Here is a 26,112-nt window from a genome sequence, read left to right on the forward strand (position 1 = left end):
CTGACACTCTGGTGGAGTATGTCAATCTATACACAGGCACTTGGCCTCTATAGTCATGGTATATGAGGACTCCAATCGCGTCTGTTCTAATAATAGTAATCTTTGTTCTAGTTGGGTCATAACCCAATGCATGACACTGACCTTTCAACTGTCCAATTGGTGGCCACCAAATGGACTGTTAAATTAAAAGTAATATACTGTCCAAATTTCAACAAACAGGTTTCCAGGTTATGCTCCTATCATGGACTGGAATTTGGAAGTTTTTAGTACTCCGGCAGAGTGATGGTTTATAAGCACGCACTCTGAAATTGTACATGTGGCATGGTGTAACTCAAACTAAACTGTCCAAACTGTGGGACCAACTTTAAATGTATAAATTAAAATTTACTCTTTAAATGTCGTCCTAACTCATGGATTGGTGGACATCTGAGGACAGTTAACATGAAAAATAGTCAACAGTAACTACAAAATGTACATTAATAAGAGGTTAGGATCATCCAATCAATCTGATTTTGGGATTACAACCTATCTATGGTGGGTCCCACACTGTAGACCATCTGGATCTTGTACACATTTCCACCCAATAAATGGCTCAAATCAGCAATTTGGTACCTATCTTTTCTTTTAAAATTTTCAATTGATGCGATTTTGGCAGTGTACTCTAAAGTGTGGGAAGGACTGAATGGTTCAGATTGCTGATTGAACCTTCCAGGTGCTCACATCATGTTTTTGACTTTGTTATATATAATAATTGGAAGGAGGTTCATAGGCCATTCTCTATACAGTTAACATCTCATGCAGGTGCAATGCGTGTGGAGATTGAATGCTTGATAACTAAGATGTTAAAATTTAGCACTAAATGCTTAGTTATGTATATTAATTGCAAGGGTCTGGAAGCCATTGCATGAGGGGGCCTCAGGATTGGTAGTGTGAGGGTGAGAAGATAGGCTTTTTTGAGCAAATGATAGGGGAGTTCTGGGAATTTGTGTAGAAATGTGGCTGTTGAGAAATATGGCACGTCCGGGTGGAGATGGTTTCTGGGCTTTTGCCATAGATCAGGGGGTCCATGGTGTAGAAAGGTATTAGTAAGATGGTTAAGTATCAGGACTGTGCTGATGGGGACATTTCAGGTGAGCATGGAAGGGATTTATTACGACATCTGGTTTCTGGTTGGTGAAGGAGACAGTTTGATTTCGGATGGATGCTTGAGTGGATGATGAAGCCTTTGAGTCATTACAGCAGGCACTGTTTGAGCTTGTGGTTTATAAAGAAGAAAACTTTAGGAATGATATACCTCAGTGGGGTTGGCGTTGTTTGAAACATTAGGTTGTGAAGAAACCTCTCTGATGAGGAGTTGGGCCTCTTTGCTAAGCTCTTAGGTGGGTTGTCTGAGGCACATATTGCAATGTGTGTAGAGATTGAATTCTTGATCACTAAGAAGTTAGAGTCCATCATTAAATACTTTGTTGTATATAATAATTGGTAGGCTCAGAAGCCATTGCATGGAGTGCGGCCCTGGCATATTGATAACTCAATTGTAGAGTTGGTCCCCTAACAAAGAATTTTCAGCTAAATCTTTATATTTGGTGTTGACAGCACGGGAGGGTGCTTTTCCTCATGCAAAAGTGTGGAAAGATCCTGTTCCTCAAGAGTATGATTGTTACATTGGATGCTTAAACAATTGGAGTCTGACCTTCCCCAACATGTGTCATGTGTAGCAAACGGAGAGAATTGGTTAACCACCTATTCATTCATTGTTTGGGGGTGAGAGAGGTTTGCAACTTCCTCCTTTTTCATTTTGGGGTTTCTTGGATCTTCAGCAATTCAATTGGTAATGCGCTTGTGGCATGGCTTGGTATGCCATTGAAAGGGCATAAGGTCTTATGGTCGATGTTGTTCTGAGGGATCTTAAGGTGTTTGTAGAAAAGAGGGTCTGTAGAATATTTTAGGATAAAGCTATGTTGTTTGAAACTGTCAAAAGGAGGATTTTGTATGCCATTTTTAACTGTGTTGCCCAGGCAGTTTTCTTGATTTGCCTGGTAGCCGAGTAAAGAGGGTCACATGTGCCGGGTCATCATGTCTTTGTTGTTGCTCTTCTTTTTCTTTAAGAAGGTTGCCAATTTTCATCATCATTATTATTATTATTATTTTAAAGAGGAAGAAGTAAGAAATGTTGTTTTTATCTGACTGGTTAAAGTCATCGAGCATCTAGAAAGGTTTAAACAACCAAATCTCATTAACCTAGATTTTAAGCTGAGTGCACGCTAGGCTGTGGCCCATTAACACCCTTGCTATAGTGGTCCAATGAGAGCAGCCACTTAGCAATGACCATGCCAGCCCACTAAGCCTAGGAGTTTGGGCTCAAACTTGGCTCGTAAGAGAACGGGCCTGTTGATGCCGTAAGTATTCCTGCAATTTACCCACCTCTTCTCCTATAAATGTGTGGAGTCTGTGGACATATTGAGAAGGGAGGAAAGAGAAGAAAAAGAAAAAGAGAAGAAAGGCAAGAGAATGATAGAAAGAGAATGAGGATTAGTGGGGGCATTTGCTTGGTTAGTGGGAAGAAACAAAGTGTTGTCCATCAATAACTTGTGAAGAGGATTTCTTATCCTTTTCAAGATTTACCCAGTGTTCAAATTATCTCCGATATTATCGAAATATCTCCGATATTATATTTATCTCCAGCTCAGCGATACCGATAACGCTGGTAGTATCAGAAATTCCAGGTATTTGCAATGTATCGCTAAGTTTCGCCAACGTATCAATATTGCTAATGCAATCGTCAATATTTTCAACTATGTAAATTATAGGTGTCACTTGTATTGCCAATGCTCGACTTAACAAAGAGATGATCTAGCTGAGTATGGCACATTTTTTTGTAAATATAACTAGTTGATCTTGAAGGATAACAGGAAAAGCATTCAACCGACTAGGGGAAACAAGAAATTGATCCAGATGAGAAAGAATAGTTGGCCTGTCTCACTTGTATCAAACAAAAACAGAATGGTCGGCTTGGCTACGTTTCATCTTAAACTTGAATACCTCTTTATTGAACTTGTCGAATTAAGCTCTTGGTAACTGCTTCGACTCATAAATTGATTTCTTGAGACACCATACCTTATTTGACTCTCCATGAGCAACAAATCCAGATGGTTGCTTCATGTAAGCTTCTTCAACCAGATTTCCATGAAGAAAAGCATTTTTCGCAAGTTGATATGAGGGCTAATTCAAATTTGCAACAATGGAAATAACTACTCACACTGAATGATGCTTTGCCACAAGGGAGAAGGTCTATGAGTAGTCAACTCCAGTCTCCAAGGGTCTAAGAGTATTCTTTAGCAACTAATTGAGCTTTTAAATGATCTAGAGAGCCATCAAGGTTGTATTTTACGGTATACAATCATCCGTATCCAACCACGCGCTTTCTAGGAGGTAATTTGATTAACGTCTAAGTTTGATTCTGATAAAGTGCAATCATTTCTTTTTCCATAGCTCATTTCCACCTATCACAGCTTAGAGCCTCCTAAAAAGAATGGTGAATGGACACACAAACAATCGAGATGAAGCAAATTATTGAAATGATGGTGATAAACCACTGAACGGAACAATGTTGGAAATGGCATGTTGTGTACATAAATGAATACCCTTACAAAGAGCAATGGATAGATTACTTTCACCTGATAGTGGAGGCAGGGATTCAGAAGAAAGATGATCTTCCGATCAATTAGGAGGATTGGTAGAAATCATGATCATATGTACTCCATTTGTATGTTTGTAATGTTTGGAGTAAACCTGCAAAGGTTGATATGTATATTGCATAAACATCTCCCCTACTCTAATGGTAATATCTGGTACAGTGGGAAGAGTAGTTATGGAGCCTTCTTCAAACTGTAAAGACTTTCTTGCTTCGGAAAAATATGGAGTTTGTCCACAGAATGTGACATCGGTTGACACATAACGTCTCAAAGAGACATGGTTATAACATTTGCATCCACGTTTGGTAGGGGAGTATTCAAGAAAGATACATTTGATAGCCTTTTGTTCAAACTTGTTATAAACATGATCAAGCTTATGCATAAAAGATACACAACCAAACACCTTGGGAGGAATGAAAGGTATGAATTAAACTTCACGAGATAAATATTCTCTAGCATTATCTGAACGCAAAACACAAACTATAGAATCGAATTGAGTTTGTGCTTCCATATGAAATTCTTTAAAACAAGAAAGCACTTCTGATCGATCTTTAATCAAATATAGCCATGCCATACAAGTATAATCATCCATTAAAACAATGAAGTACTTGAAAATAGATAAACCCATATGATGAATTGGACCCTAAATATCAAAATGTATAAAATAAAAAATGTTTATTACTTCTCTTGTCTAGACGAAGAAAAAAAGATACTCTATGGTGTTTACTTAACTCACAGGCCTCACAATCTAACATGGATACATGTGACAATGATATGACTAGACTCTTCAAACTACTTAAAGAGGGATGACCAACCCTGAAATGTCACTTATGAGGAGAGATGTATGTCCGTAATGCAGCTCCAATTGTTCTACGGTTGAGGTAATGTGGTCCATTTGTAGAGAAGACAAACAAGGACTTGGTTAGCTTGCTCATTGATAATAAGCTTAAAGGAAATTTAGGAATGTAAAGTACTGATGATAATGAAAGCGATGGGGTAGGACTTGTTGTACGGTTGTACCCAACCTAGACACCTGAGTTGAAGTATTGTCTGCTAATGTGACAGAAGACATGGTTGAGTACTGTACTAATTGAGATAACACATTATGCTTATAGGTCATATGATCAGAAGCTCTAGAGTCAATGAGGGTACACTATTAGACAATGCAAGACAAACAGTACTTGACTGCGTAGGAGTAGTTATGAATGATGATGAGTGGGTGGAGCGATTCTTCAAAAGTCTGGCATATTCTTCCTTGGACAGTGTAATTGTATCACTTGAAGTACTGGCTCGAAAGTGAAGGAGATAGGCTTGGAGACAACTCTCGGTGGCTCCATTAGAGGGACGAACCTTATTCGCTCAAGCAAGTTTACCAATAAGATCCCAACATGTGTTTGCTGTGTGGCTATTGAGACCACAATGAGTGACTGCCATGGCCATGGTTGTGGCTACCACTAAAATCTGTACAATGACTTTCAAATTATTTCGACCTCCAAAGTGACCTTCGCTTGTATCTTTACCACAAAAACTGTCACCATGACCACAACTACCACCATGACTTTCTTCTCTCCTTTACCAGATGTAGGCATAATTGCAGAATGATCTGACGAAGATGAACTTTGCACACTGACCGCACGCTGAATGCGAGCAAAAGCCTTAATAGTAGGTAGGATCTCTCTACCTTCAAGAATCTGAGCTTGGACAGGCTCGAACTTGAGGCAAAAGCTAAAAGGGAATTTGGCAACACGGAATTCCTCTCCCTGCCATTGCATAGTCTCATAATCTGTAGATAGGGGCTGGCATATGTTTAATTCCTCGCATGTGCTTTGCAAGACTAAATAATACTCTTTGACGCTTTTATCTTCTTATTGAAGAACGCAAATACTCTGAATTTAATTTGGATTAATTCATAGATCCGAGTTAAATTCTTTGAATACATCTCATTTAGGTTATCCCGGACCTCTTTCATTGTCTCGAAAAAGATAACATTTGCACTACTTAGAGGCTTCATACTATTCCATAACAAATCCCTAATTTGGGAATCCTCTACCATCTAATCTTTGTACTTTATTGAAATTTCATTAGGTTTGGGAGAAGTCAAATATTTTAATTTCCTTTTACCCGTAAGGAATACCTCTACTGATGTGACCCACTGTAAGTGATTTACCCCGTTGAGTTTAGCTGATGTAATCTGAAAGTTCATCGACTCATATTGAGACAAAAGACTCTTGGCTTCATTCTTGACATCCATTAAGGAGAAATCAAACACCCATGGTGGAGTAAATAACTTTTAACTTTGCACATATTTCAAAAACTGATGTATATCAACAAACACGATTACTCGATGAAACATCTTATGTCAACACTTTCACATGCATGGTGATTCTTTAACCGTTGCAATGCTCATCTTTAACACTTTATATATATATATATATATATATATATATATATATAAAATTTGAACACAACTCTGTCAATAAACGCATGATGCCTCACTTCTGTCTATCAAGATGGATCTATATGAAAGTGGGCCTCACACATTCAGGGAACACGATTACATGGCCCACCATATTATGGTTGAGAGACATTTGAGTAGATCGGCCCCTAACAACCTTAGATATTCACCTCAAAACAGTAGAAGGAAAGAAGAGAGAGGAAATGTTGAAGAAGGAAGAGATTGATGCCGCGATCAATTCTGCTCTGAAACCATGTGGACCGATTGAGAAAAGAGGAAAGAGAAGAAAAAGAGAGAGAATGGATTAGGGTTCACATTTCCCCACCTCTCTAGAGTCTATTAACATGGTTTCAAAAGCAAAAGGTACCCATTACTTCCTAAAACCTAGATGGGCCTAAGAATGGGCCATATAACTGTCTACATTCACATTCGATAAGAAAATGAATTGTTGTGTTCAATTTGCATAAGATGTTTTTTTAAAAAATAAAATAAAATAAAATAAAATTCTACAATGATATCATTTTAATGAGCGGCAGCTGTGGCAAAAATTCTTTGATCTATTCAGTATTCTATGGGTCTTGCCTGAATCCATTGGGCAGTTCTTCCTATTGTGGCATGATGGTATGCATACGATGGCTAGTAGGAAAGTGTAGCGACTGGTGATGCTAGCCGGCTTATGGTTCCTACGGAAGGAAAGGAACCATAGATGCTTCAGGAATCGTGCGGGACGAGTAGAGAATGTCTTTCAATCAGTGAAATGGCTTGTAATAGAATGGGCAGTGGTCTCAAAGGCTGTAGTTCGATTCCCAGAAAGTTGGGCTGAGTTGTAAAGTCTTGCCTAGACTGCTGTATAGTTTTTTTTTTTTTTTTCCTGTCTGGCTTCGGCCTGCTATTAATAAAAGTTCTCATAGTTTCAAAAAAAAAATGTGCGTAGTGTGCAGTGCATTCCAGTGGCATCGCTACTACCATAAGCTATGGTGATACTGGAATGTGGTGGGCTCCATGTGATGTTTGCACGAAATCCAACCTGTCCATTAGATGCTTCAACTCATCTTACTGCCGGAGCCCAAAATCCAGACACATCCATAATCAGATGGGGCAGACCATGGAACAATTTGAAAGGGCATGCCTGCTGTTGATTTCCATGGGGGGGCCCACCATATTGTGTATACAAAATTCAGGTCATTCAGACAATTTTATCTTGCCTTGATAAAAGCATGAGGCTAAAAATCAGGCATTTTTGCAATTTAGGTGGGCCCAATGAATATAAATGGTGTACGTACCTCCCAAGTTGTTTTCTAAGCTATGGCCCAACTGATTCACCTATGGAGATGACTTTTGGGCCCTGGGAGTAAGTTCAGGTGAAGTCTCAGATGGATGTCTTGGATCTCATTCATTAGTCATATGGGCCCCACATCAGCCTGGTACCACAGTAAGCCTACGGTGGAACTGGTACCATTGGAGTGTGCCCCTTAAATAGAAGCAAGCAATGGGTGCTAATGTGCTTTGAATGGAACTGACCTGGTTTGGTGTGCAATTCAGGTGAAATGTGCTCAAGTCCTCCTCGAAGCTGGAGCAACAGTGGATGCATTGGACAAAAACAAAAACACAGCCCTTCACTATGCTGCTGGTTATGGCAGGAGGGAGTGTGTGGCACTTCTATTGGAGAATGGTGCAGCTGTGTGAGTTGCTGTGACCTTTCAACTGTCATCAAATTGACCCGTCTCATTTCCAACTCATCATCCGAGTGGTGGTTGTCATGCAGGACTCTTCAGAACTTAGACGGGAAGACGCCCATTGATGTTGCTAAGCTTAACAACCAGCAGGAGGCATTGAAGCTGCTTGAGAAGCATGCTTTCCTGTAAGTCACCCAGGTTGACTGTTGCATGGGCTCCTTGTTACATGAACGGCGATAGAAAGTGGCTCACAGAGCACCTTCACGGGACAACCAACACAAAAGGCATGGAAGATGGGTTAGCCAAATAACATGCCAGCACTTCTATGGATTCCATACTCTTCATGAGCTACCACCTTTAAAAAGTTATGTTCAGAGAAAACAGCAAGAATACACAAAGAATTTTCTTTTCAAATATTCAAATGGTAATGGTAACCTAGTATTCGATCATGATGCTGGTTTGGTTATTTTCATTCTTATAGGGTTTGGTCATAAATTTGTAATGAGTTGCATTGGTGGTGGCAGCCTTGGTGAGAGTGTGGAAGTTGGTTGCAGATGAGGATACCGTGCCCCGTTAGGGGACTGGTGCCATCTCCTTGTTTTGAAGCTTTGATTTCAATTTCAATGGTTATTTTTCAGTCAGTTCTATTTGTAAATTGTTCTCAGGATTGCTGGAAGAGGTGATTTGATCTGGTCGGAAGGCAGTATAACACTAGAGCGGCTAAGAGTCTTCTCCTCTACTTTTTTTTTTCCAGAAGGATGCTGTGGGGGAGGTTTGAAAAATGGAGCTGGTCTTGGAAGTTATCTTTGGCAAGATTTGAGACCACTTCATCATATCATACAACAGATGGTACCATGATAGTCTGATCATGATCTAGATCCTTCATATGATCATACTACAGGTTGGGCAGGACTGGTTCAGGCAAAGTCAAGCTAAAATTATCATATTATGGATTGGGCCGGACAGGTCTGGGCAAAGTCAAGCTAAAATGATCATAATTTGGTTTGGGCTGGGTCGAGCTAAAATGACTGGAGCCCTTGCTCGTTCCACGTTTGTTGGGAGTGGCTTGTTGGGCTAGGCAGGCTGCCCTGTCCCCACTGCCATAAGGTCGAGCTCTGTTGGCTCCAGTGAAATGTGTGTTGGACATTCAGACCATCAATTAGATGCACCATTCATTGTGGGCCATCGGTCTAAAAATCATGCCAATCCATGACTCAGTGGGCTGCACCGCACCGTGGTAGACAATTGAGAGTGGATAGCCACCCATTGAAACCTTCTTGATTGTTTATAGGGCTTACTAAGAGGTTGTTCAGACATCTAACCCATCCATTGTGTGTCTCATTTGGATGACTGGTCACCTAAAAGTTTATGTTATTCTAAAACTCAAGTGGGATCCACCAAGTGCTTTTAGATGTTTTTTATCCTTGATTTTAGATTGTGTAGCCCACCTGAGTTTCCACAGATGAAACTGATTTTTGGGACATCCCATAACCTAGAGGGGTCCACAGAGCTCAACCTCATAGGAAGCTCCCACAGGAGAGAGAGAGAGAGAGAGAGAGAGAGAGAGAGAGCCCTAGGCCTCTCCTCTACATGGATTGCTCTGGCGTCTCTCTTAGCCCTCTCTATCCTAAGGGTGACATGTGGCTCTCATCCACCACTCTATGATAGATGGGAAAGGACACGGATTTCCTGCGCTGGGATGCAAGGTGGGGTCCACCGTGATGTTTATGAGAAATACAACTCGTCCATCCATTTTGATGCTCATTTTAGGACATTCTATAAAAAATAAAAATAATAAAAAAAATGAGGAGTATCAACTGGCCATACAAGATGAAACAGTGGGGAAAGGAATTTCTACTGTTGAAACCTTCCTAGGCTCCACCTTTATGTTTATATGCCATCCAAACCCTTTATAAGGTCATTTTCACTAGGATAAGTGAAAACACCAGAAACTTAGACCGATACGAAACTTTTGTGGCCATATAAATATTTCAACGGTGGTCACTAAATCCACCCCGTTTCCTCTCGTGTAGAACATTTGAGTTTTGGGTCCACCTTATTTTTGGTTGCATGCCCTAAAATGAGCTCGAAAAACTGATGGACGGGTTGGATTTCTCACAAACATCAGTGGGCCCCACGGAACTTCGTGCTAAAGGCTTTAGCAGGAAATGGGCGTCCGATCGGGAAGAGACGTTAAGGATTTGAGTTTTTTCTTTTGTAGAAACCTGAGATATTTAAACAGGGACTGAGTAAGGTTATAAAATCTAAAACTTTTATTTTCCACTGCATTTCAATAAATCCAACAACATTAGGGCAGAAAATGAGCTTGGTGTACCAAGCCCGAGTTCAACCTATACTTTTGGCTGGATTTGGACGGGGACAGCCTCGAGGCTCAATGGTTGGAACTTGAGACTGGGTTTGGACCCTTCTACTAATTGGGCTGGACATGGTCTTGACATGGACTAGCCTAACTAATTTAACACTAGTGGGCTACATATTGGATAGCAGGGTACCTTGTGAGCTGGGCTGGGAATGGATTGCGGTCCCTACCATTGGTTGATATGCACATTCTTCATGCTTGCCCATTTGCTACCCCACTTTATATAAAGAAAGATAAATAAATAAAACTTTGCAGAGGAAGTAGTTTCTTAGGGCCCATTTGAATACCACCAAATAAGTTACCTTTTCTACTTACAACAGTAGATAAGTGACTTATTTTAGATAAGTAAGATTGGTTTTATGATTAGTTATTAACTTTTTTACTTTAAAGTTCATAATCACTTTGGTTTTTTTTAAAAAAAAAAAAAAACTTTTCTACTTTTCATAAGCTGCTGAAGAGAGGCATTAGGAGAGACGAAAGAGAGGAGAAGCTGATAAGTATGTTGTTTGCCAAACATACTTACCTTCTTATTAAGTAGAAACTAAGATAAGCTATTTGTGAAATAAGTAGCTTATCTTAACAACTTACGATCCAAATGCCCCCTTCTGAGGTTGCTGTTGTCAACTAATCATAGCTAGGTGCATTGATAACTTCTTTTGTAGTAGATTTAAGGCCAATGGATTTAGGATAGTGACGACATGGACTACTTTAACCCAAACTAAAAGGGTCCCGAAACCCCCTATATCTTAAAGGTGTTAGATTCAACAAAGTTGTATGGGATGGTCCTTTGTATGGCCTCTAAAATGTGCCTCCATGGACCATAGTTCTAAAACATGGCAACTCACCTCAAAACTCGAGTCAATTCGACTTGAGGAGATTTCGAGCCAAGTCGCTCAGTCTCAACTTAGCGTGACTTGTCAAGTCAATTCAATATGACTTGCCATGATTTGAACCGAGTCACTGGCTTGAAAAGTGAATTTTTTTTTTTTTTCAAAGGACTGAGGGATTGTACCTGCACCTCTAAGCAGCACACCAACAGGGCTATTTAATATTTCATTTTTCAATTTAAAGACTCATCTAAGCCTTTGAGTCAACCTGACCCGACCGAACATTCAGTCCAGTCTTCAAGTTCAAGGCCTGAGTCTTCAGCCCGACCCAGCCGAATACTGAGTTGACTCGAGTTTTTTGAGGTGATGGGGGAGGAAGTGGAGGATGGCAAGGTGGAGGGGTTTTCTTCTATCCACTTCCCTTAGCCTTCCTCTTTGTGTGGGTAAAACATTCCAACAGTCTTTGCAATCCTGTTATAAACAAACAGAAAGGGATCTCTCTCGACCGAAAGAGTTTGATATCTTTTGTAAGTGGCATCACCTTAATCAAAGCAGCTGCTTTGCCCAACCTTTCAAGGGCCTGTTTGGTAATTTATTTAAGCTAAAATCATTAAGTTATGATGGTTGTAATTGTTATGGGTAAAAGTGGACTGACCAAACAATTAGATGGAAGCAATGCAAGGCCAATAGCTCGGGTGAGAGGCCATGAATGAGCTCAACCACAGATACCGAGCACAACCCTTGCGACCAACTCGGGCATCGACCACGAGTAATGACTTTGATCACCTGGTTGACATCTCAGTCTCAACCAAAGAACAATCATAGAAGCCGACCTCAAGAGACGACCACCGAGACTCCTGATCTTGCCAGTGACTTGGAGGTCAACCTCCGCTATCAACCCCGACCTCCTCAGATACTGACCACTAGGAGCCTATTTGTATACGGAGATGATCACTTCTCCAAAATTTTCACCGAGGCTCCTGCCAAGATAATCACAACATATTCAGGAGAAGATCCCTGCTATGATATGCGTTTGCCTTATAGATGCATTACCACATACCTAAGAGGAACTAGAGGGTTATAAATTAGGACTTGCCTTATAGATGCATGACCACATACGTAAGAGGAACTAGAGGGTTATAAATTAGGACCCAACCCACGGAAACAGGTATGCACCATTATCCTAGTTCGGCTAGACCCAGTGTGCTTATTCTGACTTAAGCATCAGAGGATCCCCTGCTACGACCAGGGCCCCCATCGTCACTTAGTTTTGCAGGCACACGAGTAACGACCAGATTTCAGCGTCAACATTGATTATCAAAAATATTTTTATTCCTTACCAAGAAGAGATATAATCTCTAATAAGTAGTTACAATCAACAAGAATGAGATGACTTCTCTTTAGGCATCTACTAAACAAGCCCTAAGCGGAGTTGTTGGGTTTTTTTTTTTTTGTTTCATGCCACCTTTTCATTGGCTGATGAGTGTTATGTAGATATTCTTGTTGTTAAACATACAAAAAGGTGGCATACAAAAGAAATATCTCTTAATGGAAGAGTCAATATCTGTTTTAGGTCCCACTGACTTCTGCCATATCTAAACTTTAGTGCCTGTTTGAAAGAAGGAAAAGAAAAGAAAACGAGGCACCTTTCCAATCACATGACATTTCATTATATTTGGTTAGCAAAGGAAGATTTTTTATTTTTTTTTAAAAAAAAACTAATATAGTCTGGCAGTGTGATGGACAACATGCAGGCAGTTAGAAATTATTCAGAAATTGCTTGCATGGCGTACAAATAATTCAAACTAAACCATCCAAATTACAGGCACCAGTTTAGATGTATCATGAACCAAAAATCACTCATATTTGGTCATCGAAATGTTATATTGCTGGACATTTAGAAATGAAAAATATTGAATGGTCTAATTTTAAAAAAATAAAAAATAACAGGTTAGGTTTTCTTTTTTTTTTTTTTGACCATAACTTTATGGCAGTGAGTTCCACAATTTAATCCATTTAATTTGGGTAAATATATGACACGTACCATTCCTAAGTGCCTATCTATCAAGCATCATACACTTCTTATGCACAAAATACGACATGATCATTGATCATTGTCTCACATGTATAAGATTTTCACATGCTATTTAAACAAAACCGCTAAACCTGGATCGATGGGAATTCATATTTCAACAACCTGGATCGATGGGTATTCATATTTCAACAATGCTCACGAGTGCTCATGAAATTCATCATCGGATGACTTACATTTTCTTTTCTTTTCCATCAAATCAAAGGGGCCCTTTTAACTTTTTTCATGCCACCTTTTGGTTGCTTAGGACGTATTTGTTTATACACTTTTTTTTTTCCACACACCACATGAGCACTCACTCATGACTTGTTTAACCACTTACCATGACATTTACCTGACATACATAATAATTACTTACCATCTGCTGTTTGGCTCGAGGGAGAAAAATGCATGATCAAACATGGATTTGTTTTTAATCACGATGTGAAAGTTCGGATGTATTGTAATCCACACATATGATTACTTCTTTACACACGCACGCAATCCATCCTCTACATATTGATGGTGTGGATATAATATACATAATCATGGGGCCACAGAACTACTTTGCCACATCAACACACCACTGATGATGGTAGTGTGCTGCATCTGCCTCTGAGGGCATAAATGTTACGTTCTTTTGGTGGAATACATTTTCGTTTTACAGATATGATCAAACATGGGAAGTGTCACATCAAAGGTTTTCACTGGTAATTACATGAGTAAACAAACAGAAGTTTTGAGTAATAATATTACTTTAATTTCAGTCAACTGCTGGTGGTGTAAGTAATGATTACGAATTTGCTTTACAATACTGTGAAAGTTGTAGAACAAACACGTCCTTATAGAGTGGAGAAGCAACTGGGGAGAATCCAAAGGGACTTTCTAAACATTGGAGCAGTGCATTAACCTTTGGATATGGGCCGGTGGGGCCCATTTGTGGGCAACCACTAGAGGAGGTTCCTACATGTCTTTTTCGCTATTTTTCTCCTTCTGAACTTAGCTTCAAATTGAAAACATAAATTTGAATTTCGAATATGTATGAGGGAGAGATGCTGGAGAGGATAGATGAGATAGGGATAAGCCTCATCGCATCCAAACTCATGAAATGGGCCCCATTGCTCAATCCATGCTTTTATAAATACTTGGAGATATCCCTAGTAAAGGCATGGTAACCAAGAGGTACCCTAGAGAAAAAAAAAAAAGAGGGAAAAGAGTTTATACCTTGTGGGAGATGGGAAAAGAGGGGGGATATACTTTGTTTTGTGTGATCCTTGTATCATCAGCAAGGTTTAAATTGGTGTATAAGGTATGGTAGCCGTCGCTACTGATATGGTCCTATATCACCCCATATCAGGCTGTTTCATGCCGATACAGCCCGTATCGTTCATGGATGATGGACGATACTTTAAACCTTCATCAGAAGTGATTGTATAAACAGTGCATACAAGTATGATACAGCTGTATCATTCAAGGATGATACTTTTATGTATACAAGCAATATACAGCAGCAATTGTATAAACAACGCGTACCACTAAACATGGTCCATCTTCTTAATCTACTCAAAGATAACAGACAACAAAATCGCATTATATAAGAACAAATTCACATACATAGATAACAGTAATAGATTTCAAAGTTGTTGAAGGGCTACATCGACTTGGTTATTCAGATAGTTGACATCTCACTGTGAAACTCAACATTAATGACGAGGAATTATACAATATGTGGCACACCTTGCAACTAGTTTCAAGTGGGGCCATTATTCAGTGTTCTCAACTATTTCTATTGCATAGGACTGTAGATGGAGTCTGCACTGAAAATATCTTCAATTTGGGGCCCACAGATAAAGAGGGTTGAAAAGAGAAATACAACAACAGGTCACCTTTCAAAAAAAATGTCCTCACATGAGATCATTGAAATTTGGAGCCTTGGTCCATCCACAGCCTACGCAAAGATGCGCCATGCATGGTATAATTCCTCTAAAAAGAATACCTGCTCCTTTTAATACATGTTGAGTGCACCTTGTAGGAGATGAGAAAAGAGGGGGTAAAAATCAAATCTAAAGGAATTATACTCTTACAGACTCTGAAGAACAACAGCTCTCTTGTCTTTCACAAGTTTGGTGGCCACAAGGTCCTCTTTCCCTCTTAACCATCCATTTACATATCACAATCCCAACGGGGTATGACAATCAGACAATCTCATCTCTCAAGGTTTCCAAGGTGCCGGTGGTGGTGGAGGAGTTGGAAACATTGGTGGGATTGCAGAGAATATGGTGTTCTTGTCGATACCAGTCTTGTCACCTGACAAAGACACCAATGCAGCTACTAGACCGGCATTGCCTGCAAGTGTTGGCTCTGTATAGTTGTAGTTGGTACGGACATCTCGGAACCCATCGTGCCTGTCGGGACCAGCAACCATGGCTCCAATGATGGTGTTGGGATTTGGCTTCTTGCTGTCTCTCCACTTCCATCCTCCTTTACATGCATACCGAATCCTGTTCTTTGGAATCGACGCGCCACGATGATGGACATGTTTCGGGAAGTGATTACCAAAACCCACAACATAGCTCATCTTCCTAGGATTTTTACCGAGAATGTAATCAAGCTGTCAAAATCAGAACTACCAATCAGTGTCCCGAAAAACATGTGAAAGACAGCAGAGTACTGGATTCAATCAAGCTGTAAGATTATTTTAACTTTTGCAAAACCAATAGAAGAAATAGAAGATATTTGAATCAACATAAAAGATATGGGACTCCACTGGGGTGTTTGACATATCCCTTTTTTTTAAAAAAAAAAAAAAATTATTTTTAATAATAGAATCTTGCCCTTCATAACTGAGTGACTTGGTTCAAGTCATGGCAAGTTGCATTGCATCAACCGAGTCATCGAGTCGACTCAACGAGTCTCTGCAAGTCCAGGCCAAGTCATGCCCAGTACTTACTTTTCCAGCGACTCAGCTCAAAATCTTGCTGAGTTGAATTGACTCAGCCAAGTCTCAAGCTGAGTCAACAAGTTTTAGAACTACACTCCATGCAAATTTGAGAAAGAAAAATAGTCTCAGCATATTTCATTTCAGCAACCATCAGTCCCTAACGCTCATCTACACAAGAAAGCATACCTGGGTCCTTGCGAAATTACGAAGGTACTCTGTGGGGAAGAAATTCGGTCCGCAATACCATCCTGGTGTATCAGCAGATTCAAGGTAATCACTGTAAACAGAAGCAAGGAAAGCCGCATTGACTACATACTGGAGTGGCTGAGGCCTTCCATGGTTCAGTTGTATCAAACCTCCTGCATGGTTGATCTGGTTAGTGAGATTTCGAATTTTACAAAAAAGATGAGAAATTGAGAAACAATTGCTGGCAAACCTCTTGTTCGGTTGAAGCTGGTGAAGTCCGGTAAGAATGAGCACATGATGATGTTGGTCTGATTGTGAAAAGTCCTCAAAATTTCTTCATAAGGGTATCCAGGACTCAAGTACAGTCTCAACCTACTCAGAAGGACCTGATAGCAAAAGAACAAGGACAGTAAGCATGTCATAAGCATGAACAAAAGCCTTTAAATTCACCAACTTGTGCCATTTTTGAGGTTATCATTGCAGAGTAGAATCAATCAACTTATGCCACACACACACACACACACACATGCACACAAAATTCAACGAACAGGAATGGTCAGACAAACTTCATTCAAACATAGATCTCCCAAGCTCCTGTCCTCTAGCAACCAATATTACTCCACAGTTTGCACACCCTCATCTTCAAGAGCCCCACACATACCACCATCCATCTTCAAGCAGCCACATGTGCCGTTTGAAACCAATACTACTCGGTACGAAACCATGGCAGCATTTGCTACATTATGCACATTTGCCACCCTCATCTTCAAGAACCCCATGCATGCCACTATCCATCTTCAAGCAGCCCACATGCATGTGTCACTGTGCCACATGTGCCATTCGAAACTGATACCACTTGGTATAAAACCATGGCAGAATTTGCCACATGTGCCACCATAATCTTCAAGAACCCCATACATGCCACCATCCGTCTTCAAGCAGCCCACATGTACCACTGTGCCACATGGGCAAAATGAGTCATTGTCCATCTTCATGCACCCTCCGTGTGCCAATGTGCCATGATTCATCTCCAAGTGCCACACATGTGACACACGCGCCCCATGTGCCACACCTCATCTTCTAGTTCCCCTACCCATTCAATCTTCAAGCAAAATTTTCATGGAAAATCCTGTTTTGCAAACAACAGCTTTAAAAATGGAAGAATTTTTTCCTGGAAAATTTTCTTGACAAACAATCAAGAGGGGAAACAACTCCTGTCCAACAATTTTTTGGAAATGGAAGCTCCGATATTTTTCTTCACAAATACAAACAGTCCTTCAAGCTTCTAGCTAAGTCAAAACTTGAAATTGAGTATTGTTCCAGAGTTTTGGGTTGCTTTGAACTTGGCTCCTTCCAGTTGAGTTTCTAGGTTCTAGATTTTAGTGATGCCTTTGCCCTTGTTTGCATATCAATAAGGTTAAAATATATATATATATATAACAACTACTACTAAGGAGGAGTTTATATGCATGCACTGTCGCTTACTTGAGCTCCAGCAAGCTTGTTGTCCCAGCTGAGCACCCCATAATCTGGGCCACCCCAAAAGGCACCAGCATGTTTGGCCATAGTAGGGTGAGTAGCCAGCTGGAGGTAGGAAGAATTCCCAGTAGCATAATATAACCATGCTGCACCCCACACATACTCATCCCAGTAACTAGTGGAATTGTAGAAAAGGGACGGATCAGAGCCTCTTGGACTGTATCTGCCTCGTTGTTCCCTAGAAAACTTGAAGAGTGTTGTGGCACCATGGACAAGCTTCTGTGAGTAGGTCTTGCTGTCCTTGAAAACAATGGATGCAGCAGCTAAAGCAGCTGCCATTTCAGCAGCAAGATCTGAGCAGCCATGGCACTCATATACAGGGCGTGCGTAGTCGATGTCCTCCGGCCTCATCCAACAGTAATGATCATTAGGGTTAACTCCCCCCGAAGTGTCACCAACACCAACCTGCAAGAACGGAAACTAAATCAGTCCCAATTCCTAAATGTGTACTTAGCAATCAAGGCATCACAAACATGCTGAATACAATAGAAATAATTTGGCTCCTCCTCCAACAAGTAACTGAGTTAAGGATTCTTAGAAAGAGCCTGTTTTGGACACATATCCTCCAAAGGGGATTTCTGGAAAAGGGGGTTTCAAGCCTTCTTTTTCAGTCGACTCAGCCTGTTTTCTGGTCAACTCAGCAAACCAATAGGATGGTTTTTGCCGAGTTGGCATTCAGGCACCTATTTTGTTGAGTGGGAGATGAGATGGGGGAAACTCACAACATTAACTATCATTTGGATCAAAACAGCCTTTAGGCCTCAAAAACACCTTCCAAACAGGCACTACAAGGGAAAAGGGAAAAACATAAGAAAAAAATCTTTGAAATTACCTGTGCAGCAATCTTGTCGATGGAGTCAGCAGAGGAATTGAAGGTCTTGAGAAGGTAATCTGTCCCCCATTTGATGATTTCCTTGACATGGTTCAGCTCCCCAGCAGCTTCATATTTAGCACTGTACTCAATCACGCTCCAACTCAACATGGTCATGGCAAAGGATTGAGGAAAGTTGAACTTGATCGCATCTCCAGCATCATAAAATCCCCCCACCAGATTCTTATTAACAGAGTGATCGGATAGTCCATCTTTCATACAGGACTTCCCCCTCCAGGTAACATTGTTATGTTTCGGGAGTGGCCCAGCTGTGAGTTTTGAAGGAAACAAAATGGGAAATACAATAAGGTGAATGAAAAACATAAGAAAGCCATCTTATATAGAATTTCTAGTCAATAACAGAAGATGTAGAAATCTCGCTAATGGCCCCTAGGTCCTTCAAAATTTGCAAAGACAGCAATCTTACTACAGAAAAATCACAACAAAGAAAGCACACAGCAAACTATCTAGTATTTTCTTCTCCAAAACCCAGACACTGCCCGTTTATCTTTTTTGGTAAAACATGAAACAACAGCCCATACTCTATCAGCAGTGTAATGAAACTCCTTTCTTTCTTTCTTTTTTTTTTTTTTCTTTTTTCTTCTTTCGTTTTTTTTTCCCCACATATTACCTATTCTAAACATGTAAAATAAACAGGGGATTCGTACAACCGACTACTCTTTAGTGTTTAATACAGGACAGACTTAGTTCGCAGTTTCCATCAGGAAATTCTCCACAAAAGTGCATGAACAATAAACAATGTGGAATCTCAGTGAAATCCCAGATTAGTGCAAACTGGATTGCTGGTTACATTGCCATATTGTGATAATGCCAATTACATTGCCATATTCTCAGCCATTTTTTGCACCAACATATCAAATAAGTAAACTATCTGACTCACACAAAAGGTGGGCCACACCACGTTGTCACCTGATACAAAAGTCAGGCCAATCCATGCATTGTGTGGGTTGCAATAGTATGCTGAATCATGCCAACAGCTGTCCACCAATTTTGGCATCTGCATATCGACCTGATTTTTTCAAGAAAGCACTTGCATACCTTGTGTAAGTGGGAAAACGACTTAACATGAATGAAATCCACCCCTTCTATCAGGTGCATCACCCCATTTTAGCCTTGATCCCAAAAATCAGGCTGACTCAACACACAGGTGGACCACGCCATAAAATTATACCTAAAAACCTCTAAATTCACAGTATGGCTCACCTGACTTTTGGAAAACTGAGATTTTTTGGAAATTGTTCGTCCTAACAAGGCACATCAGATGAATGGATTGGATGGCATATAAACAAAACTGGTGGTGGGGTGTCCCATTCCCTCTCTCCTTGGGTGTGGTATATCATGAGTTCTGGATGGTCATGATTTTTGGGTTCCGAGGTGAATGTGATGCAGCATACCTGATGGACGGTGGATCTCATGAAAGTTCCACTCACGTGGCTCTTGGTACGGGAATTATGCTAGCACGACTGATTTTTTAACCATGTGATCATCATGGTGTGACCCACCATTTTCACAAATCGGATATTTTACAACGGCAACATGTTAGCAGAAAAAAGGGGTCAGGCTGTTAGACAGGAAACATGCCTTGTATAGCTAATTTCTATGTTATACAGGTCACATGCCTTGTATAGCTAACTTCCATGTATAGATAGATGATTCTGTTTTTATCATTTACCTTGTATAGATGATTGTAGATCTCTATATATTCAACCCTTTAGGGTTGTTTCAAATACAAGAAAACCAAAGGAAGATTGTCTTCTCTTTGTTTTCATGGTATCAGAGCCATAACGATCTCCAGCAATCCAACTCTGCTCCACCATCTTCAGCTGCACATCCTGATCTGGCACCTCCTTTGTCACCGGCACCACCTCCTAACAGATCTGGCCCCTCTTGCGTCAGAAACCCTGTTCTGGCCCCCTGGGCCCCTGCTGTGCCATGTCCCTAAACTCTTCTCAAATTTAATTTTTGTTGGTCAATTTATATCCAATAACTGCTTAGTCATATTTCTTCCAACCTGTTGTTTTGTACAGGATCTAGCAATGGGGAAGGTACTTGGGAGGGGTAGGCGGCATGGTCGTCTGTATGTGTTGGACTTTGACTCATCTGTCACTCCAGCTCGTTGTTTCTTTTCTCCATCTTCCTTAGATATTTGTTTGGCAAATAAAATGTGAAAACTCTGGAACTTTCACCTGGGTCATCTACATTCAAATCGGTTGATTCAGTTATTTTCTTCTGGCATGTTAGGGAATATTTCTCTCAATAAAAGTAATTTGGATTATTCTTGTTCTTCCTGTTGTCTTTCAAAAAGTAAGTGTATTCCCTTTCCTCTAAGTACTACAAAATCATCATCTATGTTTGAGCTAGTGCATACGGATGTCTGGGGTCCTTCACCAATTATGTCATTCTCTGGACTACGATACTATGTTATATTCATTGATGATTTCACACATTACACCTAGATTTACTTTCTGCACTCTATGTCACAGGTTTTTGAAAAATCCAAGATATTTCACTCTACGATGGACACTTAATTTCGGGTAAAAATTCAAACTCTCCGCTCTAACTCTAGGGGAGAGTATCTCTCTACAAATTTTCATACATATCTCCAGGGTCATGGGATTATTCATCAGACCACTTATTCTAATACTCCAACTGATACTCCACAACAGAACGGGGTGGCTAAACGAAAAAATCGTCATATTGTTGAAACTGCCAACACCCTGCTAACAGCTATGAGTGCTCCTCGTTCTTTATGGGCGGAAGCTATGATGCATTCAGTCTACTTGATTAACCGGATGTCAACCAAAGTTCTGAACAGTAAATCTCCCTACTTTGTTCTCACCGGTTTACTCCCTACATATTTCAGATTTCGTGTTTTTGGTTGTGTATGTTATGTTCACCTGACATCACAAGAACTTAACAAACTCTCCCCAAAATCAGTCAAATGTATGTACTTGGGATTTAGAGAAACTCATAAGGGTTTTCAATGCTATGATCCAGTCTCTCGTCGTGTTCGGGTATCACGACATGTTGTTTTTCTTGAGCATATTGCCTTTCATTTATCCATTCCTCCTCCGCATGCACCAAACTCTCCTGGTCTTACCGCTTTTCCTGACATTCCTTTTGCCTCCAGTACACTCTCTCGTCTGTTGCAAGTTTACTCACGACAACCACGTACAGATCCACTACCTATTCCTCTCCCTACTGTACTTATAGCCAATCCAGAACCCACCTTGATATGTCGTTCCGCTCGTGTACATCGACAACCTGATCGCTAGATATGCTTTATGTCTACCATGAATGCTACTCTGGATACTGTATCTATTCCTACTTCATACCCTCGGGCAGCCACTCATGATTGTTGGAAGAAGGCTATGGCAGAAGAACTTGAAGCATTGGATGATAAACATACGTGGGGCATTGTTAATCAACCCACTAACCAACAATTAATTGGTAGTAAATGGATTTATTCTGTAAAGCTCAAGTTTGACGGATCATTGAATCGATACAAGGCTCGGCTTATCGTTTAGGGATACAAACAGGAACACAAAATTGATTATGATGAGACATTCGCTCATGTGGCCAAGATGAAAACTGTTCGCACTCTTCTGGCAATATTATCCGTTCGTTCTTGGCCACTCGCTCAGATGGATGTGAAAAATGCGTTTCTTCATGAAGACCTTTAAGAAACAGTATATTTGAAACATCCTCCTGACTCTTTAATCCCTACCGATAAGGTATGTCGCCTAAAGAAAGCTCTGTACGGCCTCAAACAGGCACCTCGGGCATAGTTCCAACGCTTTCACAGGTGCTGGCTTTACTCAAAGTGGTCATGACCCATCCTTATTTTTGCGCACCACTGATCACGGAATTGTCATTGTTCTCGTATATGGTGACGACCTACTCCTGACTAGTAGCGATGCTACTGGCATCTCGGAATTAAAGGAGGTTCTGAAATCATCCTTTAATATGAAGGACCTTGGCCATCTAACATACTTTCTTGAGCTTGAATTTTCACATTCTAAACATGGAATCCTGGTCAGCCAGCGTAAATATACCAACGATCTTCTTGCCTTAGCCTCATTGATGGATCAAAAGACAGTTTAGACTCTCTTAGATCTTAACGTTCAATATGGCCGTGACGATTGTGATCTCCTTGCGCAGCCCACATTATACCGCCTTTTGGTTGGGAGTCTGGTTTACTTAAGAATGACTCGCCCTGAAATTGCCTATGCTGTCCAAGTAGTCAGCCAATTTGTATCTGTTCCTCGGACTCTTCATATGACTGCGGTGTTGCGCATCCTACGGTACCTACGTGGAACTCTGGATCGATCACTGTTCTTCTCCTCCACGGCAACTCTGGATCTTTATGCTTATTCGGATGCTGACTAGGCTGGTTGCGCTCTCACACGAAAATCTACAACTGGCTATTACATTTTTCTCGGCTCTTCTCTCATCTCTTAGAAGTGTAAGAAGCAGGCCACTGTTTTCAAATCAAGCACGAAAGCAGAGTATCGAGTAATGTCAGCTGCTTGTAGTGAGCTTATCTAGTTATATGGACTTCTTTCCGACTTGGGCGTTCATCTACAGAATCCTACTCTACTCCATGTAAATAATCTCAGTGCCATTCAGATTGCCTCTAACCCTGTTTTTCATGAACGGACAAAGCATATTGAGGTTAACCGTCACTTCATCCAAAAGAAGTTTCAGTCTGGGCTCATTTCTCTTCCACATGTCGCATCCCATGATCAGATTGCAGACATTCTCACGAAGTCTCTCACTTATGCACGTCACTCATTTCTAGTTGGCAAACTATTACTTGTCGATGACCAGCATCAGTTTGAGGGAGGATGTTAGACAAGAATACTTTGTATAACTAATTTCCATGTTAGACAGGCTACATGCCTTGTATAGCTAATTTCCATGTATAGATAGATAAGTCTGTTTTTATCATTTACCTTTTATAGATGATTGTAGATCTCTATATATTCAACCCTTTAGGGTTGTCTCAAATATAAGAAAACCAAAGGAGGATTGTCTTCTCTTTGTTTTCACAGGCGATGCATGTGATCAATTCTCATTTTTGGTGGAGGCAGTTTCCCTTAATCAGCCGCTTGGTAGATCCAGATGCAGATCAAATTGGACCCTTTCTAGCCCAACTAATTTGTCTTTATGACATCATAGACAATCAATCAGACGATAGCAGATTCAATAAAATGAATTGAAATGAGAAGGTACACTAGCGCGGCCACCATCTCTCTCTCTCTCTCTCTCTCTCTCTCTCTCTCTCTCTCTCTCTCTCTCTCCCAACTAATTTTTCATTATAACATCATCAACAATCGATTCAGTAGATAGCATATTCAAGAAATGAATTGAAAGGAGGAGGTATCCTAGCATGGCTTATTTTTGTCACCATGTGATCATCATGATGTGGCCCACCATTTTCACGGATTGGAAATTATACAAATTCGACACATTGCAGTAAAAATAATAATAATAATAATAATAATAATAATGGCATGTGCTGTATGTGATCAATTCTCATTTTATTGTATCCCCCAGCTATTTCATTTTTGTAACATTACCAACACCCAATTCAAAATATAGCAGATTCAAGAAAATGAATTGAAAGGAAGATGTATGCTAGAGCAACTCAATTTTTTCACCATGTGGTCATCAATGGTGTGGCCCACCATTTTCACAGATAGGAAATTATACAAATCCGACACTTGCAGTAAAAAAAAATGGCACGCGCTGTATGTGATCAATTCTCATTTTGTTCTTTCCCCCAACTATTTTATCTTAGTAACATTACCAACATGCAATTCCAAATATAGCATATTCAACAAAATGAATTGAAAGGAGGATGTATGCTAGCATGGCAATTTCTTTCACCATGTGATCATCACGATGCGGCCCATCATTGTCACGGATCAGATATTCTGTGCAGAAGACAGGTTGGTAGCTAATTCATCTTGGTATACATAATCAAGACGAAATTGGGAAGATAGCAAACTAAAGAAAATGGATTGAAAAAAAATTAAAACAACCAAAATGTAGAAAAGGGTAAAAGGGGCATTACATCGCTGGGCATTGAAGAACATGAGAGCCTTGTGAAGGGCAATGGTGTAATTATCGGGGGCGGGATGCGGGTGGTGGTGGCGGGGCACGGTCTTGACGATGAGGGTGATGAGGCCCGCCAGTAGGCCGGAAACAAGGAGGGCACCAACGGTCCAGATGAAGATCTTGCGGCTGACGATGATGAAACCGAGATCAACATACTTCTTCTTCTTCTTCATCTGATCAGTGGGACCCAGCAGCCAGCTCTGCTGGGTCTCGTCCAGCTGCCGGGACAGGGCCGCCCTGTCCAGGTCTTGGAGGTTCCTACTCCGTTCATCGTCCGTCGCTGAATCCGCCGCGTTGATCTCCAGCGGCCCACCCCACGGATCTCGTCCGTACATACTCATCTCGATTCCACAGAGAAAGATAAAACAGAGTGTTTTGGACTCAGATCAGTTGAAAAATGCTCCTTCCCAAATCTCTCTCTCTCTCTCTCTCTCTCTCTCTCTCTCCGGACTAAGATCAGCTGAAAATGCTGCTTCTGAAATCTCTCTCTCTCTCTCACTCTCTCAGCTTCAGATGAGCAGAGTCTGTGAAAGTAAGGAAAGCATCTCTCTCCCTCTTTGTTTTGGCAGAACTTCGGTACTCTGGCAGAATATGATACTTGAAACTCAGGCGCAAAGGAAGTGCTGACGTGGCATTCAAGTAAATTAAATAGTTAATCTAGTCTGGATGAGTTACTTGGCTCATTAGTTGGCTCTTATAGGACTGTCAAATGAAACAGATCAACGGTCTGAATTCCAGAAGCAAATGCCTTTTGATAAGAGGTTAAAAATTGTTTGACAAAATGTGAATTCTGGATGATGATCTATCCAGAGAGAGTCCAAAGTTTTTTGTATTGAGTAGAATTTTACACATGTTTTGTAGTGGTGGTGCATGCGTATCAACCTTCATACTCTTCCAGAGTATCAAATAACTCACTCCTGCTTTTAGTCCGTTTTGCCCATGTCGCGATTGAGAATTTTAACATGCATCGAATCATTTTGGCCCATACCATGAGATAATCTTATGATCCAAACTGTCCATGTTCTGAATAATGAATTTTAGTATCAAAATTTAGGAAACAACCCTGAATGAAATTACAACTATAATTACTGAAATATATGACGTTGGATAGGAACATTAAATGGTTCCTATTTAATTCAAAAATAAAAAATAGCTATTTTTAATGATTAGTTATTTTAAAAGGAAATGGTCGGTTTAAATCACTGGATATCTCTCCATGTGGGCCACATGAAGAGACAAATTTTGGTAATTGTCAGCCGCGACACACAGACAGCTAACACGTTTAGTCGCAGACAGTGGTCACGTAGACGACTGCTGTTTTCCATGA

General features: G+C 40.5%; 2 protein-coding genes across 4 annotated transcripts in view; one reads left to right on the forward strand and one right to left on the reverse strand.

The window, feature by feature from the left end:
• The window catches only part of LOC131223699 (ankyrin repeat domain-containing protein 2A-like), a 39,537-nt gene extending 31,070 nt beyond the window's left edge, over positions 1-8,467 (forward strand). Inside the window, exons 7-8 of one of the 3 annotated variants that reach the window (XR_009160632.1) lie at positions 1,597-3,432; positions 3,513-6,624. Coding sequence is in view for 2 of the 3 variants with exons in the window: in XM_058219168.1 (XP_058075151.1) it covers positions 7,693-7,832; positions 7,916-8,015 (240 nt within the window). In the remaining variant the exon portion in view is untranslated. Of the gene's footprint in view, positions 1-1,596; positions 6,625-7,692; positions 7,833-7,915 lie in introns of those variants that run through there. The other 2 variants (XM_058219168.1, XM_058219169.1) reach the window with 2 other exon arrangements.
• Positions 8,468-14,674: 6,207 nt separating this feature from the next.
• LOC131223700 (endoglucanase 9-like) lies at positions 14,675-25,315 on the reverse strand. Its single transcript, XM_058219170.1, has 6 exons — positions 24,742-25,315; positions 18,603-18,910; positions 17,717-18,175; positions 16,482-16,617; positions 16,232-16,404; positions 14,675-15,715 (listed from the first exon to the last, which is right to left on the reverse strand). The coding sequence occupies exons 1-6, from the start codon at positions 25,124-25,126 to the stop codon at positions 15,317-15,319; spliced, it is 1,860 nt and encodes a 619-aa protein (XP_058075153.1). The 5' UTR covers positions 25,127-25,315; the 3' UTR covers positions 14,675-15,316.
• Positions 25,316-26,112: the final 797 nt, after the last annotated feature.

Source organism: Magnolia sinica, chromosome 13 (genome assembly GCF_029962835.1).
Source record: "Magnolia sinica isolate HGM2019 chromosome 13, MsV1, whole genome shotgun sequence".
In the NCBI taxonomy this organism is placed as follows: domain Eukaryota; kingdom Viridiplantae; phylum Streptophyta; class Magnoliopsida; order Magnoliales; family Magnoliaceae; genus Magnolia; species Magnolia sinica.

Coding starts and splice junctions, on each gene's coding strand:
- LOC131223700 (XM_058219170.1), bottom strand. CDS start 25,126: ATGAGTATGTACGGACGAGATCCGTGGGGTGGGCCGCTGGAGATCAAC. Junction 18,911..24,741: donor GTTCTTCAATGCCCAGCGAT/GTAATGCCCCTT, acceptor CAAAACTCACAG/CTGGGCCACTCCCGAAACAT. Junction 16,405..16,481: donor CAGCTTCAACCGAACAAGAG/GTTTGCCAGCAA, acceptor TCAACCATGCAG/GAGGTTTGATACAACTGAAC.